At 34.3% G+C, this 20,531-nt stretch overlaps 1 protein-coding gene across 2 annotated transcripts; it reads right to left on the bottom strand.

The window, feature by feature from the left end:
• Positions 1–17,991: 17,991 nt before the first annotated feature.
• On the bottom strand, positions 17,992–19,022 carry LOC131144862 (uncharacterized). Of its 2 annotated transcripts, none has more exons than XM_058093774.1 (3): positions 18,834–19,022; positions 18,615–18,688; positions 17,992–18,274 (listed from the first exon to the last, which is right to left on the bottom strand). In XM_058093774.1, the coding sequence occupies exons 1-3, from the start codon at positions 18,946–18,948 to the stop codon at positions 18,137–18,139; spliced, it is 327 nt and encodes a 108-aa protein (XP_057949757.1). In that variant the 5' UTR covers positions 18,949–19,022; the 3' UTR covers positions 17,992–18,136. The 2 variants fall into 2 exon arrangements, with proteins under 2 accessions (XP_057949757.1, XP_057949756.1); XM_058093773.1 differs by having other exon boundaries at positions 17,992–18,277; positions 18,834–19,013.
• Positions 19,023–20,531: the final 1,509 nt, after the last annotated feature.

Below are 20,531 nucleotides of genomic sequence, written 5' to 3'. Positions count from 1 at the left end.
CTCAAGCTTTTATGACGTCAATATTTATTTTTTTATATTATTTCATATTTATGAAATAATACTAAATTTTGCATGACTATATTTACCTACAAATAATACTATCTTATAAATTATTGTATTTTAATACAAAATTTATTTTATTTTTATTATATTCCATTTTGGAAGCCAAGCTCCCTTTCATATTCAATGTTTCATGAAGAAAAAGCTAGTGTTACATCTAGTTGTGAAAAAAAATCATTTTTATTTTTAAAAAAAAAAAAAAATACAAAATTTGTTATCTTGGGTCACAATTAAATTTCTTCTGTTAAGTCTCTATTGTCCATTACCAAATAAGTTGAAATATCCATCATCATCAAGTCTTCCAATAAAGATCAAATGCATACGAACACTAGGAGCATGCCAGACATTATTGAGTACCAATTCTATTCCATTGTTGGTCTTCAAGCAAACAGTTCTACTGCCAACTATCGGTACCACAACATCGTTTCCCATTTTCAAAACTCCAATGTCACTGGAAGTATATGAATTGAAAAAATCTTTCCTTGATGTCACGTGAAAAGAGGCACCACTGTCAACCACCCAACTAATTTCATTATAGGCAACACTAATTACATTATCATCATAAGCAAGAACCAAATCATTTCCAACAGTAGTGATAACACGATCATTATTATCCTGATCCTTTTTTTCTTGCTTGTCATTGTTACTTTTATTTTCTCTCTTCCACTTGTAACATTACTTCTTGATATGACCAATTTTACCACAATAATGACACTCAATATTTTTAAATCTTGACCTAGACTTGCTTCTACTTTTACTTCTACGCCTTTTATTTTTGTATCGACTACTCTCCCTATCTTCTGTAACAAGTATATGGATATTATCTATACCTATTTCTTTCCTTTTGGCCTCTTCATTAAACAAGCTATCTTTAACAAACGATAGGATCAACACACCATTTAGGGTTAAGTTGTTAAGAGATACTACAAGAGTCTCCCAATTATCTTGCAAAGAACTCAATAGCAACAAAACTTGTAGTTCATCATCTAAAATTATCTTCATGTTGGTTAACTGGTTTACCAAATTTTAGAGATCGCTCAAATACTCAGTAACATATTTTCCTTCTCTAAGCTTCAAATTTACAAGTTTTTTTAATTACAAAAGCTTTATTGTGAGCAATCTTTTTCTCATAAAGACTTTCCAACTTCTTCCAAAGTATTTGGGCATCTGTCTCTTGAGCCACATGATGAAAAACACTATTATCTACCCACTGTCTGATTTTACCAACTGTTTTCCCATGCATTTTCTTCCAGTATCAGCTTCAGTTTGTTTTTTCGGCTTATCGCTACCCAATTCAATCGGATCAAATAAATCCTTACAATAAAGAATGTCCTCTATATTTGGTTTCCAAAATGAATAATTGAAGTTGTGAGCTTGCATATAAAATCTACGTTGCCTTCTATATTTTATATGAATCAAGCTTTGATACCATTTGTTGGGAAAGCAACAAGACAACTTGTATAACGGATAAATCTTTATCAAAAATAAAATTCGTGATAAGAAAAAATAACCAACCAATAATAATAATAAATCACACACCACAATAGGAACACCACGATTTTTTAACATGAAAAACTCATCCAACGTGGAGGGTAAAAACCACGGGGCCTATGAGACTCCGAACGTAGCTTACAAAAATTACAACAGTACAATCACCAAAAATGCTTACAAACTTAGAGTAAAAGGATTCCCAAAAGAATTGCGATAAAATAAGAATGAGCGGAAAGAAGTCACCCGAACGTAGTTACTGTCAGTACTGCAAAATCAGGCCCTCCAAAGTTCTGAAACAGATATCCACCATCCAGATCAAAGGTCGACAAATCCCAAACGTGCTTTCCAAATTTTAGAAAAATCGGATCATAAAAGACCTTCTGATTGTTGAATTGATGAAGATTGCACAACACATTATTGCTGCCTCACACACTGCCACACATTTTTTTTTTCTCACTATTGTCATCTCTCCTCCACATTGCCGCCTCCTTTAATTTATCCTAGTGACTTCCTTATTTAATGTAGGTTGGACCCAACACAAGTAGTAAGCAATTTTTTTTGAAAAAATAATTATTTTGCCCCTTTGTCCCCAAAGAGACAAGAAAGGCATAAAATATTGTTCAAATATCCAAAATATTTTTGCGTAATCGAACCCCTCCAAAGTGCAAACTGCGTCCTCTACTAGGGGTGAGCAAACCGTCGGTTCGGTCAAATTCAGTTAATTAATCGAATAAACCAAAATTTTAAGTTGATGAAAACTATTAACCGAACTGACCGAATAGAGGGGCCTCACCGAACCAAACCCAACTAAATTATCTTTTCAGGTAATTCAGTTAACTGAATTTAACCGAATTAATTTGAAATTAATTAACAAAAAACATAATATAATTATATATTTTACTAAATACTAATTAACATATAAAAAATTAACATATTAACAAATTAACATATACTAATCAACATATTAACAAATTAGCATATATTAATTAACATGTTAACAAATTAACATATACTAATTTATATTTAAATTTTAATTAATTATTAAATCGGTTATTTCGGTTAACCAAATTAACTTTCCTCTTAACCGAACCGATTAATCAAACTTTGTAAAATCATAACCGAACCGAGCGATCCTATATTCTTAACTGAACCAAACCGACCAATTTCGATCGGTTAATTCAGGTTTCCCCCATTTATGCTCACCCCTATCCTCCACAATGACTTTCTTTCAAGCAACCAAAAAGTAAAACTATATAATCCTTAAAAAAGTGCAAACTCCATCTCAACTATATTATGTAATTTAATGTGTGTTTTGGGCAAAAAATGACTGAATACTTAATTTTTAAAAACAAGTTCTTTGGTTGTTTAGCAATATATATTGATAGAGATCAAAAATTTTGAAACATCTCGTAAGGTCTTATATATATTGTAATAACCCCAAAAGAGGCTATAGAATATTAGTAGAGTAATTCCAAAAAAAAAAAAAATTAATTAATTAATTAATTAATCGGATTTAAAAAAATTAATTAAATTTTATATTAATTTTTATTAATGAAATATATTATTATTATTATTATTATTAATGTAAATCTCCTGAAGCTAGAAGCTTTAGGAGGTTTGATTTTTTTTTTTATATCATTTTTGTTTGTTTATTTCTTCTTCTTCTTCTTTTCTTCTACTGTCGCAGACACTCTCTCTCCTCTCATTCTCTCTCTCTCTCTCTCTCTCTCTCTCTCTCTCTCTTCTCGATTTCGTAGTGGATTTTAGTCCGATCGAAAATAGGAAGATACCGTTGGACTCCATTTTTCGCTACCGTTATTTCTACCGGAGCGGATCGGTGGTAGGAGCGGCGTAAATGTATCTCCTGAGGTAAGCCAATTTCTCCTTTTTCTTTAATTTCTTACAAATTATAAGACCAATTGACGAACAGACACCACCACGAGAATCTAGGGATGATTCTCTACAAGTCTAGCGGGACGGAATTCTCGTGGGGTTGTCATGGGCAAAACTTCAAATTTGGGGTACGAGGGTTATTAAGGGACTTATTTTTAATTAATTAGTATTAATTTAAAAATTCTAAAATGTTGAGCGTCTAGAGTTGAAGCAGAATTTTCAGAATTTAGGGTCTGGATGAGCGCCGAGGGTGTAATTTTGGGATCTGCAGGAAAAATTCAGAAAATTAAGTGGGAGTGTCAAATATTAGTTTAAATGTTAATTTGAGGTATATGAAGCTTAGAAAAGGTTAGATGAGTATTATTTTGGGGAAATGAATCAATTAATATGGAAAAAATGCAAATTTCAGGATTTGAATTTCGGGCGCCAAGGGCGCAGGATTTGAGTCCTAACAAAACTCTCAGTAAGCCAGGTAAGTGGAATAAATTTAAGCAGTATTTTTAGAATTACCGTTTGAATTAATATATGAAAATGAGTATTTGTGTTTTGCCCGAAAATTATTTGCAAGAAAAATGAGTTTGTACAAATTACTAATATGAGTATTTTGGGAAATGTGGAAATATGTGAAATATGATATATATATATATAATTATGAGATGATAAAATGTGCACATAAAATGATGAGAATATTTATATTAAGTTGAATTGAGATATACTGAAATATGATTGATGATAAGCCAATACCGCACAATAATTGCGGGTGGGTGGTATTCCTTTTCTACTGATGCCGTTGGGGAGGTATGCTCAGTATGGAGATTGTGTGTGTGTGTGAAGTTCCTACTGATGTCGTTGGGGAGGTATGCTCAGTAAGGAGATTGTGTGTATAAAGTTCCTATTGATGCCGTTGGGGAGGTATGCTTAGTATGGAGATTGTGTGTGTGTGAAGTTTCTACTGATGCCGTTAGGGAGGTATGCTTAGTAGGGAGATTATGTGTATGAAGTTCCTACTGATATCATTGGGGAGGTATGTTCAGTAGGGAGATTGTGTGTATGAAGTTCCTACTGATGCCGTTAGGGAGGTATGCTCAGTATGGAGACTGTGTGTGTGTGCGAAGTTCCTACTGATGCCGTTGGGGAGGTATGCTCAATATGGAGATTGTGTGTGTGTGCGTGCGAAGTTCCTACTGATGCTGTTGGGGAGGTATGCTCAGTATGGAGATTGTGTGTGTGTGTGTGAAGTTCCTACTGATGCCGTTGGAGAGGTATGCTCAGTATAGAGACTGTGTGTGTGTGAGATTCCTACTGATGCCGTTGGGGAGGTATGCTCAGTATGAAAATCGTGAATGTGTTGAGAATTGGAATCATGTGATCTAATGTATTATGTAAAGTACATAAATGTGAATTTATGTATACATAGATATGTAATGAGTTAAAATGAGAAATGATTATGAAAAATGAAAGAGTGTGTTATATAAAATAAATAATTGAGGCGAAGTGAAACTTTTCGCCTAAGGGCTTATTCAGTAAGGTGAGTACCCTGTTACGTACTAGATGGGACCATTCCTGGCAGCATAATATGTTAGAGCAGAAAGAAGCTACCTGTATGGGCGGGCAATCTTCGCTATTCTCAAGAACTTCGCGGGTAATTATGCGTGTTGGAAATGAATAAACTTGAGAAATGATTTTAAAACTTATAAAAGCTTGTGTTGTATATCTATATGATTATAAGAATGTGAATATCAGTGTATTTTCTCAGATGAAATATTGTTTTAAAAAAAAGTAAAACATGTTATAACTGAACTCATATGGCCGCACACCATAAATAATTTATTCTTTCTTACTGAGATGTGTCTCATCCAAATTATCTAAATTTTTCAGGGAATAGGGATAGATCAGGTGATAGAGCTTCGTGATCATAAGGAGCTGAAACCCTGGCACCTAGGGTGAGTTTCTAGACTAGGGGAGGTGTAATTCCCCTAGAGTTGAGTTGTTTTTGAGTCTATTATGGTGATGTATATAGATGTATATTGATACTCTGGGTATGGTATCCTGACTGATATGTATATACTGTCTTCCGCTGTTAAATTGTATAATGAAATAATTTTTAACCCGGTACCCAATGCGGGTTGTGTTGTATGAATGGTAGTAGTATTGTTGACGTGACCGATTTGTAGATGTTGTTTATGATGAATGAATATTTATTTATTATTGTTATTTTTAAAAAAAAAATTTTACGAAAATTGGGGCGTCACATATATATATATAATATTAAAAAAGAAGGGCGGTACCTCCATTTATTTATTAATAAACCCTCACTTTTGGTAGAGGAATACTGTGGTTACAAGACAATCAATGGGAGAAAAAAAGACAAAACATTAAAGGCCTCCCAAAAAAACAATACGAATAACTAGCCAAAAAATAGGGTTATAAGTTCAAGCAAAACAAAACAAATCTCACGCAACAAAACAAACAAAAGATAAATAACATAGAGTATAAACCAAAACCTACAAGTCCTAGTTTGGTTGGTATGTTTTAACTTGTAACCACGATATTCCTCCGCCAAAAGTGAGGGTATATTAATAAATAAGTGGCGGTGCCGCCTATTTTAGTATTTAAAAAAAAAAAAAACCCACGGGAGTTCAGCTAAACATACCTCATATAAGTCGTACCCATCTTCTCCAGTTTATACAACCCATTGATAACTTTAGGGACTTGACTACTATTTGTAAACAAACTATTCCTCCCCATAGCACATTGTCGAGCCAAGACATCTATCACTTTGTTCCCTTCTCTATAACAATACTTTATCGAAAAATCTACTCCTTCCAATAAACCAATAAGTTGCTTCCAAAAATCTCACAAATACCATAAGCACCTACTGAATCTTATCCAATTTACTGCAATATTCGAATCACATTCAATATCAATACTAGTATGACCCAAATGTTTACAAATCTTTATATATATATATATATATATATATATATATATATATATATATATATATATATATTTCTTTATCTTGTGTTTGCTGGGAGCATAGTTTTCAAACCTTGGAATAAGCATTTGCAAACCAAAAGTAACCTAATTGACTATCATATTTCAATTAAATACAAATCCATTGAATGTGCATTTATAATTGAAAAAATGCCATCGGAGCTTATAAAAATAGAATGTATGATCATTATGAAGAATAGAGAGCTGATCCCAAAAGCTCATTGACACATCTCAATTACATTTTCTCAATTTAACTTCCTTAAGTATTGTCAAGGTGAAGTCATGTTTTCTAAACACCTTTTTTCTTTGTGATTGTTGGTAAAGTAGTATGGTCACACATTAGTTAATGATTTAAGGATTAATGGATTTTCACCGAACAAATTTTAACGTCATCAAAATTTATCTGAATTAAAGAATAATTGCTGAAAATTTAAAATCAATTGAAAAATGAGTGGTTTTTTTTTTTTAAAAAAAAAAAAAAATTGAATGCAATATATATATATATATATAAATGTATTAAATTAATATCCAAATTAAATAAAATTTTAAATTGAAAAGATTAAACTACTTTTTTTTTTTGCTTATGTTTAACAACACTATAACTACAACACCACAGCAAACAACAACAACAACAACAACAACAACAACAAGAATAATAATAATAATAATAATAATAATAATAATAATAATAATCTCATTCTTTTCATAATTAATTTGCTATAATATAATAATTTTTTTTTATTCATCACTCAAATCCCCTTAGTGAAGGCTCATTACAATATATAGGGTATTAATATAAACTATTAGTGAGGGTACAACCAAAGTCCCATAAAATTATTTGGTACGTCATTTTCATAAAAACAAAACTAAACAATCTTTAGATTAATCCTAAATGTTAAAATTGGAGAAAGAATAATTTTTCACTATTGATTCACACTCAATACAAGGATTACAAGGGTATATATACATAAGAGAAATGGAAAAAAAAAAAAAAAAGGGAAAGTAAATAATTTGCTAAAATGGAAAGTATATATATCATTAATACTCCCCCTCAAGTTGGAGCATGGAGATCCGTAATGCCTAACTTGCATGATAAGTTTTGAAAATGTTCACGACCCAAAGCTTTAGTGAAGATATCGGCAAGCTGACTATAGGTAGGAATATGCTTAGTGAAGAAGAGTTCAGCCTGTAACTTTTCACGAACAATATGACAATCAATTTCTATATGTTTGGTACGTTCGTGGAAAACAAGATTTTGGGCAATGTGATGAGCCGCTTGGTTGTCACAATATAAGAGCACAGGCTGAGAATGCGGTACGCCAAGATTATGTAAAAGAGTTTTGAGCCATGTAAGTTCACAGGTAGTAGAAGCAAGTGCCCAGTACTCAGCTTCGGCGGAGGAGCGAGAGACGGTAGTTTGTTTCTTAGTGCACCAGGAAATGGGACTAGTGCCCAACTGAATGAAAAAACCAGTGGTGGAGCGGCGAGTGAAGGGACAACTAGCCCAATCCGAATTAGAATACTTATAGCAACATCATAATGCGGTTGTTTGGGCTGGTGCGTAAATTGACTAAGAATGTTGACTGGAAAGACAAGGTCGGGATGAGTGATGGTGAGATAGATCAAACATCCAACGAGGCGCCGAAACGAGCTTGGATCGGAGAGGAGAGCACCATCAGTATTATTGAGCTTCAGATTTTGTTCCATGGGAAAGTGGGTAGGACGAGCACCTAGATGACCGCTATCAGTGAGGATGTCAAGAGCATATTTGCGTTGATTGAGAAAAATGCTAGTGGGAGAGCGAGCAACTTCGAGGCCAAGGAAATATTTCAATTTGCCAAGATCCTTGAGTTTGAATTTCTGAGCGAGCATGACTTTGAAAGTGCTAATAGCGGAGAGATCATTGCATGCCATGAAAATGTCATCAACATAAACAAGTATAAGAAGAAAAGACTGACCCTGAGAGCGCGTGAAAAGAGAGTGATCAACCTGAAATTGGGCGAAACCCGCAGCAAGTAAAACAAAAGATAATTTAGAGAACCAATTGCGAGAAGCTTGCTTGAGGCCATAAAGGGATTTCTGAAGACGACAAACACGAGTCTCCCCCTGTTTGCAATAACATAGGGGGGAGGGGGATCATATAAACCTCCTCATCGAGGTCACCATGGAGAAAAGCATTGTTGACGTCCAATTGAAGGAGATGCCAATTCTGAGCGGCCGCCACTGTAAGAACACACTTGACGGTAACGAGTTTAGCAATAGGAGCAAAAGTATCATGATAATCCAAACCTTCTACCTGAGTGTAGCCCTTGGCCACCAAGCGAGCTTTGTGTCGCTCTATGGATCCATTGGCCTGGAGTTTTGTTTTGAACACCCATTTACAACTAATTGGTTTTTTCCTAGGGGGAAGGGGTTGAAGAACCTATGTATTATTGGTTTCTAAGGCTTGGATTTCAGAATTCATGGCATCACGCCAATGGGAGTGTAGCACAGCTTGAGAATATGAGGTGGGTTCGGGATTTTGGGACATAACAGAAAGAAAAGCCAAATGTGGTGTAGAGAAATGATGGTAAGATAAAAAAGAGGAGAGACAATGAACCGTACCTGAGGGACATCTTGAAACTTGTGAAGCTGTGGATGACTTTGGTAAAGTAGGGCAGATATAATCAGCTAAGTGAGAGGGATGTGTGACAGCTCGTTTGGGCAGTGAAAAGGGAGGTAAAAGGGGTGGGGGGGGGGGGTGGAGGGGAAGGGGGTGAGGGTGGGGGTGTCGGAGAGGGGACCAAGGGAGAAAGAGAGAGAGAGGAGGGGCTAGGGTTAGGTGTTGGTGGTGGAGAAGGTAAAGTGTAGGAAGGATGTATATCAAGAATAGGAAGATGAAGGACTGGAGAAGATGTGGGAGTTGGAGAGACGAGATAATAGGGAAAAACATTTTCTTCAAAAGTGACATCACGGGAGATGAAAATTTTTTTGTTTTCAAAATCGTAGACACGATAAGCCTTATGATGAGTAGAATAACTTAAGAAAACACATCAAAGAGCACGAGGAAAAATTTATCGTGATGTTGGTGAGTAGTTTGGGCATAGCACAAGCACCCAAACACTCGCAAGTGTGTATATAAAGGGGGTTTCTGAAAAAGAAGTTCATAAGGGGACTTATGATTGGGGCTAGGTGAAAGAGTACGATTAATTAAATAGGTGGCTGTCAGAATGCATTCACCCCAAAAGGAAACGGGAAGATTGTCTTGAAAACATAAACACTGAGCCACATTAAGAAGATGGCGATGTTTACGCTTAGCAACACCATTTTGCTGTGGTGTATCCACACATGTGCGCTCGTGAAAAATGCTTTGATCATGGAAAAAGGTTTGAAGCGGCGTGGATAGAAATTCTCGACCATTATCAGTGCGTACTTGCTTAACAGTGCAATTGAAATGATTTTTGACTATGGCGCAAAAATTTTTAAGACAAGTGAAAGTATCAGATTTCATGCACATAAGATAGACCCATGTAGTACGTGAGTAGTCATCCACAATTGTTAAAAAGTAATGTGCACCAGAGAGTGAAGTGGTAGGATAACCACCCTATATATCACAATAAATTCGATTCAAACAAAATGTGTTCTTCTGTGTATTCAAGGAAAAAAGGTAAACGAGTGTACTTTGCTCTAGCACAAACATCACAACGCAAATGAGGAGAAGAAGTATTTAAGGTTTTTGGCACACATGAAATGGAAGGGTGACCAAGACGTTGATGCCAAAGAGTGGTGTCAGAAACACATTAAGAGTGGAAAACTGAGGCGGAGGGGGGTTTATAGTGGTAAAGCCCATCATGTACTTCACACGTTCCAATCAGCCTCCTCGTTGATAGATCTTGAAAGATTCAAAAAGTGGGAAAAAATATAGTAACACGATTGAGATCAGTGGTAAGTTTGCTGATGGATAATAAGTTAAATTTAAATGAAGGCACATAAAGAACATTAGAAAGAGAGAAATCAGGAGAAAATTGCATAGTGCCCGTATGAGTTACAGGAACAATGTCACCATTTGGAAGCTTAATGGGGCATGACTGATGGAGAAGTTGAATATTATCAAGAGAAGACAAATTGGTAGTCATGTGATCGGAAGCACCTGAATCAACAATCCATTCAGTGTTAGAAAGCGAAGTAGATTGACAGAGGCGAGGTTTCTAGCAAAATTAGTAGAGTTGGTGTTCAAGGGTGATAAAGGATCTAAGAGTCGACGACATTGTTCGCCGGTGAGATGAGGGATTGCAATCTCAGAAGAATTTGAAGAACTTGTGATAATATTTGCCACCATTGAAAAACCAGATGCTTCCATAATGTCAGATCAACTTAGAGGAATCAAATTGCTGAATTGGGTCAGATCCGAATGTTGCAACGACCAAAAATATAAACCTTCGATTTGATAATCTTCGAAGTTTAATCAGAGAAGCCGAAGGTGCCGTCAAAGTGTTGAGACCACTAAGGAGAGAGAAAACCGGAGATGGTCAACCGAAAAAATGCCAAAGAACTGAACTGATACGAGATCGTTAGAGAAGACGGCCGGAGTAGCTAGTTGCTGAGGAATCAATTTTTCGACTGCTGGGGCGACGACGCTGTAGTGACATGAAGGCCAGAGGCGAGCTGGCTGTGAAAAAGGGCTGCTAACGGCGTGCTGGGTTTGGCCTTGCTGGGAGGAGGAGCTCATGGGGGTTGGTGTTTGCTCTTTTGCTGCGTGTGACTGCTGCGCTGGTGTGGGAAAGCCGTGAAAGCTGGAGCAGGGAAGCTGCAATGGTCGTGAACAAAAGGGTTTTCTCGGGTGCTGGATGTGCAGCACAACAAACAGCCACAGCAGCTGTGATGGGCGTGGCTGCTGGTGGTCGGGGCAGATGGTGCAGCTATGGAGCCGAGGGCCTCGGTAGCTCGCCAGAATGAAGGACGGAGGCTGCTGTACAGCAGAACAGGTGATGGGTTCTGGCTTCGGGAACTGCTGGAGTGATTGTTAAAAAAAAATGAGGGATAGAGTAGGGGAGCTGAGGGAGAAACCCGCAGGGATAATGAGAGATGGCGGAACAGCTGTGCGAACGCCGGAGAAGAAGAACGGAACTTGAGAATCTGAGAGATGGAACTGAGAAAGAAGAAGACTGCCGCCGGAGAAACTATGAGCGACTGCGGATGCGGCGGATGCGGAGAATACAAACGCTGCGGAGACCGAAAAACGGGACAACCAAAGACGACTAATGCCGGAGAGAGCCGGAGAGAGTGAGACGAGAGGGTACCGAGTTGCAGCGGAGAGACGAGCTGTGAGAGGAGCCGCAAAAAAAGGCACGCCAGAGAAGACGCTGAGGAGCCGTGACTGAGATATGTTGGAACGGTCAGAGTGTGGTCTTTGAGGCTGGAACCTACGGGAACTTGTTGGACGTGTGTGGCAGCAGCAAGGCTGCGGCAAGGGTGTGGCGGCAGCAGGACAGCGAGGGCGACGGCAAAGAGAGACAGACCAACAACAGTGGGCGCAGCGCGACAAGGCAAGAAAGGGAGAAAAACAATTAGGTTTGCTATGATACCATGTTAAAATTGGAAAAAGAATAATTTATTCACACTAAAGGATTATAAGACTATATATATATATAAGAGAAATAAAAAAAAATAAAAAAATAAATAATTTACTAAAATGAAAAGTATTTATATCATTAATACCAAAGATGAATTAATTAATCATTTTTCTCATGGGATTGTATGACGAGTATTTTGGTCAGCATCAATTGAATAATCAAAAAGTTGCTCTAAAAATCTCCCCTCTATATAATTGCCATTGACGCCTTTTCCCCCTTTCCCCAATTCCTTGTTAATGATATATATATGTGAGTATATATAAAATGCTACGTTGGAAAAATATATTTATTCTTACAAAATACCCTTTATTAGCCCACCTTAAGTACAATATTATGCTTCACAAATAAGAATAAATTATTCCATTGCCTGAACTTACCCTAAGCATGATATTAGATTCAACATTTACCTTAATAAGTTTGGTCATACCAAATACCTACATCATTCCCTTACTTAATAAGCCTAATTTAAGTGAAATATTATATTTATCAATATATAACATTATATTAGACAAAGTATTTTAATTCTTTTTCAAAATATACTCCAAACTATACATATTTATTAAATCTTTCTTTGATGTGTGTGTATATATATATATATTGACATGCATGAGAGAGAGAGAGTAAATTGATGCACATGTATACCTGAGGGGCATTGTGAATACCAGATTGTGGAACAATATTATGATCTCCACTCAGATTCTCCAGATTTCTTGTCCCTGTAAATTTGACATCGCCCAAAAGCAATTTAGAAAAGAAAATCGTCTACCCAGAACTACATATATATATTGACACATGAATTGAAGCTGTTGGATTTGAAGATGAATGATGAGGGCAGGGAAAAGGGAGGAGATTGATCAGTACTTGTGAGTGGAACGCCATTGATGACGGAGATGAGGTGAGAGAAACTCAGAAGAATCACAATAAGCAGTTGAAGACGAAGACGAAGACGACCCTCCCATATTCCACCTTCCATCATCTCCATCTCTTCTTACAGCACCGGTGGATCGATCTTCAGACACTTCAACTCATTAATTTTTCTGGGATGCGTATTTCGTCCTTCTAGCTCCTTCGCCCCTTATATATATGCATATACATAGGCACACAGAAACATCAGAGGCACACATGTTATGATTAAACCCTAAACCCTAAATTTTAAATTCATCGTAATTCATACGTAAAATATACATATGATATTATTATATGGAAGAGTAACTGTTACGTACGCGTAATTAATTTACTGGTCTCTTTAATTGCCATCTTCGTGTGGGCGGCTCGATCTGTGTGGGATAGTAGATGAAGTGGTGGACTAGAAATTGTATGACTCTAAGTGGACTTTGTTAGATAGACTATTGAGAAGTCAAGGGAAAAAATTATATGTATGGGGGGTTTAGGGTTTAGTGGGCGTGACACCGATCATGATTCATGAGAGAAATTATGTATCTGAATGTTAAAATACAATGACTCACAGTTGAACCCTGAAGTAGAATCCACTTTGGAAGTAGTGGAATATGACAAATGAAATACTCAATTAATTGGGATTGAGTTACATATTAAATACAATTTTTTATTTTTTAATATACTTTTATCACTAGTATATTTTTTTTATCACTAGTATATTTTAGTTTAGAGTCTATTGGTATTGTTGTTGTTTTTCTATTATAAAATCATGGTTTTTTATGTTGTCAGTTTTTGTTTTTAGGTGTTTACTAAAAAAAAAATGAAAATCAAATTTCATGATTTTCATCTTTAGGCACATGAACAAAGGCTTTGCAGCCAAACACACATAGATGGTCATAGGAAACATCCTTCCCATTTCAGATTCTGTCAAGGACATCAGTCTGTAGTGCAACAGTAGGAGATAAGTTAATTACATGAACAACAGTAAATAATGTCTCACCCCAAAATGATCCAGGTAATTTTTCTTCTAAAAGAAAACATTTGACTCTCTTTACTAGTATTCTGTTCATCCTTTCTGCCAAACCATTCAACTGAGGAGTTTTAGGAGGTGTCTTCTGATGTCGGATGCTCTGTTGTTTATAGTACACATCAAATGGATCACAATACTTGTCACCATTATCAGTGCGAATACATTTCATCTTCTTTCCTGTTTCTCTCTCAACTAGAGCTTGAAAATATTTAAACATATCAAGCACCTGATCTTTGGATTTCAAAGCATAAACCCAAAGTTTTATTGAATGATCATCAATAGAAGTAACAAAATAAAGTGCACCACGAAGTGTCCTGACGGCAAATTCTTCTTGGCCAAGCAATCGAGTCCTTTCTCACTTGTGTGACTGAGTCGCTTGTGCCATAACTCTGATGTGATATCGCTATCAACTGCATTCACAAAATTCAAAAAAATAGAAGCATTCATAAAATATAAATTGGAAAATTTGTTACCTTGGGCCACAATTAAATTTCCTTTGGCAAGTCACCATTGTCTCATAAAATATAAATAAGAAAATTTGTTACCTTGGGCCACAATTAAATTTTCTCTGGTAAGTCTCTATTGTTCATTACCAAAGAAGTTGAAATATCCATCATCATCAAGTCTTCCAATAGAGATCAAATGCAGATGAACACTAGAAGCATGCTTGACATTATTGAGTACCAAATCTATTTCATTGTTGGTCTTCAAGCAAACAGTTCTAGTGCCAACTATTGGTACCACAACATCGTTTCCCATCTTCAAAACTCCAAAGTCATCGGAAGTATATGAACTGAAGAAATCCTTCTTTTATGTCACGTGAAAAGAGGCACCGCTGTTAGCCACTCAACTAATTTCATTATAGGCAACACTAATTGCATTATTATCATAAGCAAGAACCAAATCATCTCCAATAGTAGTCGCAACATGATCATAATTATCCTGATCCTTCTTTTCTTGCTTGTCATTGTTACTTTTATTTTCTCTCTTCTACTTATGACAGTACTTCTTGATATGACTATTTTTATCACAATAATGACACTTAATATTTTTAAATCTTGACCTTGACTTGCTTCTCCTTTTACTTCTACCCCTTTTATTTTTGTATCGGCTTCTCTCCCTATCTTCTATAACAAGTACCTGGGTATTATCTGTACCCATTTCTTTCCTTCTGGTTTCTTCATTAAACAAGCTATCTTTAACAAACGACAGGATCAACACACCGTTTGAGGCTGAGTTGCTAAGAGATACTACAAGAGTCTCTCAATTATCTAGTAAAAAACTTAATAGCAACAAAACTTATATATCATCATCTAAAATTATCTTCATATTGGTTAACTGGTTTACCAAATTTTGGAAATCGCTCAAATGCTCAATAACATATTTTCCTTCTCTAAGCTTCAAATTTACAAGTTTTCTAATTGCAAATGCATTATTATGAGTAGTCTTTCTCTCATAAAGACTTCCCAACTTCTTCCAAAGTATTTGGGCATCTGTCTCTTGAGCCACATGATGAAAAACATTATTATCTACTCATTGTCTAATTTTACCAACTGTTTTCCTATACATTTTCTTCCAGTATCAGCTTCAGTTTGTTTTTTCGGCTTATTGCGACCCAACTCAATTGGATCAAATAAATCGTTACAATAAAGAATATCCTCCATCTTTGGTTTCCAAATTGAATAATTGAAGCTGTGAGCTTGCATATAGTACCTACATTGTCTTCCATATTTGACATGAACCAAGCTCTGATACAACTTGTTGGGAAAGTAACAAGACAACTAGTATAACAGATAACTCTTTCCAAAAAATTAAATTCGTGACAAGAAAAAATAACCAACCAACAATAATAATAAATCACACACCACAATAGAAACACCACGATTTTTTAACATGGAAAACTCCTCCAATGTGAAGGGTAAAAAGCACGGGGCTTATGAGACTCAATAAAATTTCCACTATAATAGAAGCAAAAATTACAATAGTACAATCACAAAAAATGTTCACAAACTTAGAGTAAAAGGATTCCGAAAAGAATCGCGATAAAATAAGAATGAGCAGAAAGAAGTCATCCGAACGTAGTTACTGTCAGTACTACAAAATCAGGTCCTCCAAAGCTTTGAATCAAATCTCCACAATCCAGATCGAAGGTCGACAAATCCCGAATGTGCTCTCCAAATTTTAGCAAAATAGGATCACAAAAGACCTTCCGATCGTTGAGTTGATGAAAATTGCACAACACACTATTGTTGTCTCACACATTGCCACACACTTTTTTTTTTCTCACTGTTGTCATCGCTCCTCTACATTGCCGCCTCCTTTAATTTGTCCTAATGGGCTTCAAACACTTGGGCTTCCTTTTTTTTTTTTTTACATACATATTTATTTATGTAGGCTCGACCCAACACAAGTAGCAAGCAATTTTTTTGAAAAAATAATTATTTTGCCCCCTTTTGTCCCCAAAGACACAAGAAAGGCAAAAAATATAGTTCAAATATCCAAAATTATTTTGCGTAATCGACCCCCCTCCAAAGTGCAAACTACATCCTCCATTAGGGGTGAGCAAACGGTCGGTTTGGTCAAATTCGGTTAATTAACCGAATTAACCAAAATTTTCAGTTAATGAGAACTGTTAACCGAATTGACCGAATAGAGGGGCCTCACTGAACCAAACCTAATCAAATTACCTTTTCGGGTAATTCAGTTAATCGAATTTAACCGAATTAATTTGAAATTAATTAATAAAAACATAATATAATTGTAGATTTTTTACCAAATACTAATTAACATATTAAAAAATTAACATATGCTAATTAACATATTAACAAATTAACATATACTAATTAACATATTAACAAATTAGCATATACTAATTAACATATTGACAAATTAACATATACTAATTTATATTTAAATTTTAATTAATTATTAAATCGATTATTTCGGTTAACCGAAATAACATTCCTCTTAACCGAACCGATTAACCGAACTTTGTAAATCAAACCGACAGATCCTGTGTTCTTAATCGAACCGAACCGACCAATTTCAGTCAGTTAATTTGGGTTTCCCCGAATTATGCTCACCCCTATCCTCCACAATGACTTTCTTTCAAGCAACCAAAAAGTAAAACTATATAATCCTTAAAAAAGTGCAAACTCCATCTCATCCATATTGCAAAAAATGACTGAATACTTAACTTTTAAAAACAAGTTTTTTGGTTGTTTAGCAATATATATGGATAGAGGTTAAGATTTTTGAAACCTTAGGTAAGGTCTTATATATATATATATATATATATATATATATATATATATATATATTTCTTTATCTTGCATTTGTTGGGAGCATAATTTTCGAACTTGGAATAAGCATTGGCAAACCAAGAGTAACCTAATTGACTATCACATTTTAATTAAATACAGATCCATTGAACGTGCATTTATATTTGAAAAAATGCCATTAGAGCTTATAAAAATAGAATGTATGATCATTATAAAGAATAGAGAGCTGATCATAAAAGCTCATTGACAAGTCTCAATTACATTTTCTCAATTTAACTTCCTTAAGTATTGTCAAGGCCAAGTCATGTTTTCTAAACACCTTTTTTCTTTGTGATTGTTGGTAAAGTAGTATGGTCACACTTTAGTTAATGCTTTAAGGATTAATGGATTTTCACCGAACAAATTTTAATATCATCAAAATTTATCCAAATTAAAGAAGAATTGCTGAAAATTTAAAATCAATTGAAAAATGAGTGGTTTTTTTTTTTTTAACTTGAATACAAAATTAGAAAAATAAAAAATTCCAAATTAAATAAAATTTTATATTGAAAATATTAAACTACTTTTTTTTTTGGCTTATGTTTAACAACAATGTAACAACACCACTGCAAACAACAACAACAACAACAATAATAATAATAATAATAATAATAATAATAATAATAACATTCCTTTCATAATTAATTTGATGTGACATATTATTTTTATTTATTCATCACTCAAATCCCCTTAGTGAAATATATTGGGCATTAATATAAACTATTAGTGAGGGTACAACCAAAGTCCCATAAAATTAATTGGTACATCATTTTCATAAAAACAAAACTAAGCGATCTTTAGATTAATCCCAGAGATCGATTTATTAATCATTTTTCTCATGGGAATCTATGATGATTATTTTTGTTAGCATCAACTGAATAATCAAAAAGTTGCTCTAAAAATCTCCCCTCTGCATAATTGCCATTGACGCCTTTTCCGGCTTTCCCCAATTCCTTGTTAATGCTTGTCTGCTTCTGCTGCAACAACAATATATAAATGTGAGTATATATAAAATGCTACGTTGGAAAAATATATTTATTCTTGCAAAATACCCTTTATTAGCCCACCTTAAGTACAATATTTTGCTTCACAAATTAGAATAAATTATTCCATTGCCTCAGCTTAACCTAAGCATGATATTAGATTCAACATTTGCCTTAATAAGTTTGGTCATACAAAATACCTACATCATTCCCTTACTTAATAAGCCTAATTTAAGTGAAATATTATATTTATCAAATCTTTCTTTGATGTGTGTGTATATATATATTGACATGCATGAGAGAGAGAGAGTAAATTGATGCACATGTATACCTGAGGGGCATTGTGAATACCAGATTGTGGAACAATATTATGATCTCCACTCAGATTCTCCAGATTTCTTGTCCCTGTAAATTTGACATCGCCCAAAAACAATTTAGAAAACAAAATCGTCTACCCAGAACTACATCTATATATAGACACACGAATTGAAGCTGTTGGATTTGAAGATGAATGATGAGGGCCGGGAAAAGGGAGGAGATTGATCATTACTTGTGAGTGGAACGCCATTGATGACGCAGATGAGATGAGAGAAACCCAGAAGAATCACAATAAGCACTTGAAGACGAAGACGACCCTCCCATATTCCACCTTCCATCATCTCCATCTCTTCTTACAGCACCGGTGGATCGATCTTAGACACTTCAACTTATTAATTTTTCTGTGATTTGTATTTCGTCCTTCTAGCTCCTTCACCCCTTATATATATATATATATATATATATATATATGCAATACATAGGCACACAGAAACAACAGAGGCACACGTGTTATGATTAAACCTAAACCCTAAATTTTTAATTCATCGTAATTCATACGTAAAATATACATATGATATTATTATATGGAAGAGTAACTGTTACGTACGCGTAATTAATTTACTGTCTTCTCTTTTATTTCCATCTCCGTGTGGGCGGCTCTGTGGGATAGTAGATGAAGTGGTGGACTAGAAATTATATGACTCTAAGTGGACTTTGTTAGATACACTATTGAGAAGTCAAGGGAAAAAATTATATGTATGGGGGGTTTAGGGTTTAGTGGGGGGGACACCGATCATGATTCATGAGAGAAATTATGTATCTGAATGTTAAAATACAATGACTCACAGTTGAAACCAGAAGTAGAATCCACTTTGGAAGTAGTGGATTATGACAAATAAAATATTCAATTAATTGGAATTGAGCAACGTATTAAATATGATTTTTTATTTTTTAATATACTTTTATCACTAGTATATATATTTTTTTATCACTAGTATATTTTAGTTTAGAGTCTGTTGGTATTGTTGTTGTTTTTCTATTATAAAATCATGGTTTATGTATATATTTATATTACTATTTTTCAATTGTCATGTCCAATCAAAATTTTATTGTAAAGTAATTTAGAAAGTATAACAATTAAGTAAAAAAATTATAATAATTTTTATTTTTATTATAGTATTTTTCTATGTGTATTATTTGTAATTTTATTATTTCAATCATGTTTTTATAACATTATTTGAGTTAAATAAACAATGATTATTTCTTAATTAAAATTTTAATTTGTATAAGATTTATAAATATTAATCAAATAGGTTGTTAGTTTCTAGTTTGTAATTTCTATTTCTAATTTACGATTTTTGTTTTTGTAATTTTTGACAATGATACTAAATGATCTCTTAAATATCAAACACTTATTGGGTAGATGGATATCGAATGATCGAAGTCAATATTTTATGTTTAGAAGGATTGATATATAATATAAAGCTGTGTTTTTTAATGAGAAAAATATCATTTAAAATGATTCAAACCGGCCGCATGAGGAGTTGGAGCCGATTGAGGGAGCAATTTTGTGTTCATCTCCAACTTTTCTCCTATTTTGTTAAATCTTTTTCTATTGATTAATTATAATAGTATGACCTACATGAAATTTTGGTCAATGAGATAATGCTTTGCCTGTCAGCCACAAACGAAAAATAGAGGAACTTTTTTTCATCTCATTTCATTATTTTTTATTATTTTTATTTTTTTAATACAAAGTACTTAAATTAACTCTGATTTTATGAATAAATTCTGAATTTTTTGCTTTTTCTTCATTTAATTTGTCAATTCTAAATTTAAGTTTTATACTTGATTTTCATTACATAGTTTACTAAAATAACTTTGACCTCTTAAATAGCTTATGAAAATTAGTTTTTTTGAGGAAGGCTTA

The sequence above is a fragment of the Malania oleifera genome, chromosome 12 (genome assembly GCF_029873635.1).
Source record: "Malania oleifera isolate guangnan ecotype guangnan chromosome 12, ASM2987363v1, whole genome shotgun sequence".
NCBI classification, from domain to species: Eukaryota; Viridiplantae; Streptophyta; class Magnoliopsida; order Santalales; family Ximeniaceae; genus Malania; species Malania oleifera.
The sequence above is the reverse complement of the archived record's forward strand: the minus strand, read 5'-3'. Positions and strand labels throughout refer to the sequence as shown.

What these genes read in the sequence shown, in the direction of transcription:
- LOC131144862 (XM_058093773.1), bottom strand. Translation starts at nt 18,948, where the DNA reads ATGGAGATGATGGAAGGTGGAATATGGGAGGGTCGTCTTCGTCTTCAA. An exon ending in CAATGGCGTTCCACTCACAA is followed by an intron (nt 18,689 to 18,833) that starts GTAATGATCAAT and finishes TCAAATTTACAG; the next exon opens with GGACAAGAAATCTGGAGAAT. An exon ending in GTATTCACAATGCCCCTCAG is followed by an intron (nt 18,278 to 18,614) that starts GTATACATGTGC and finishes TTGTTGTTGCAG; the next exon opens with CAGAAGCAGACAAGCATTAA.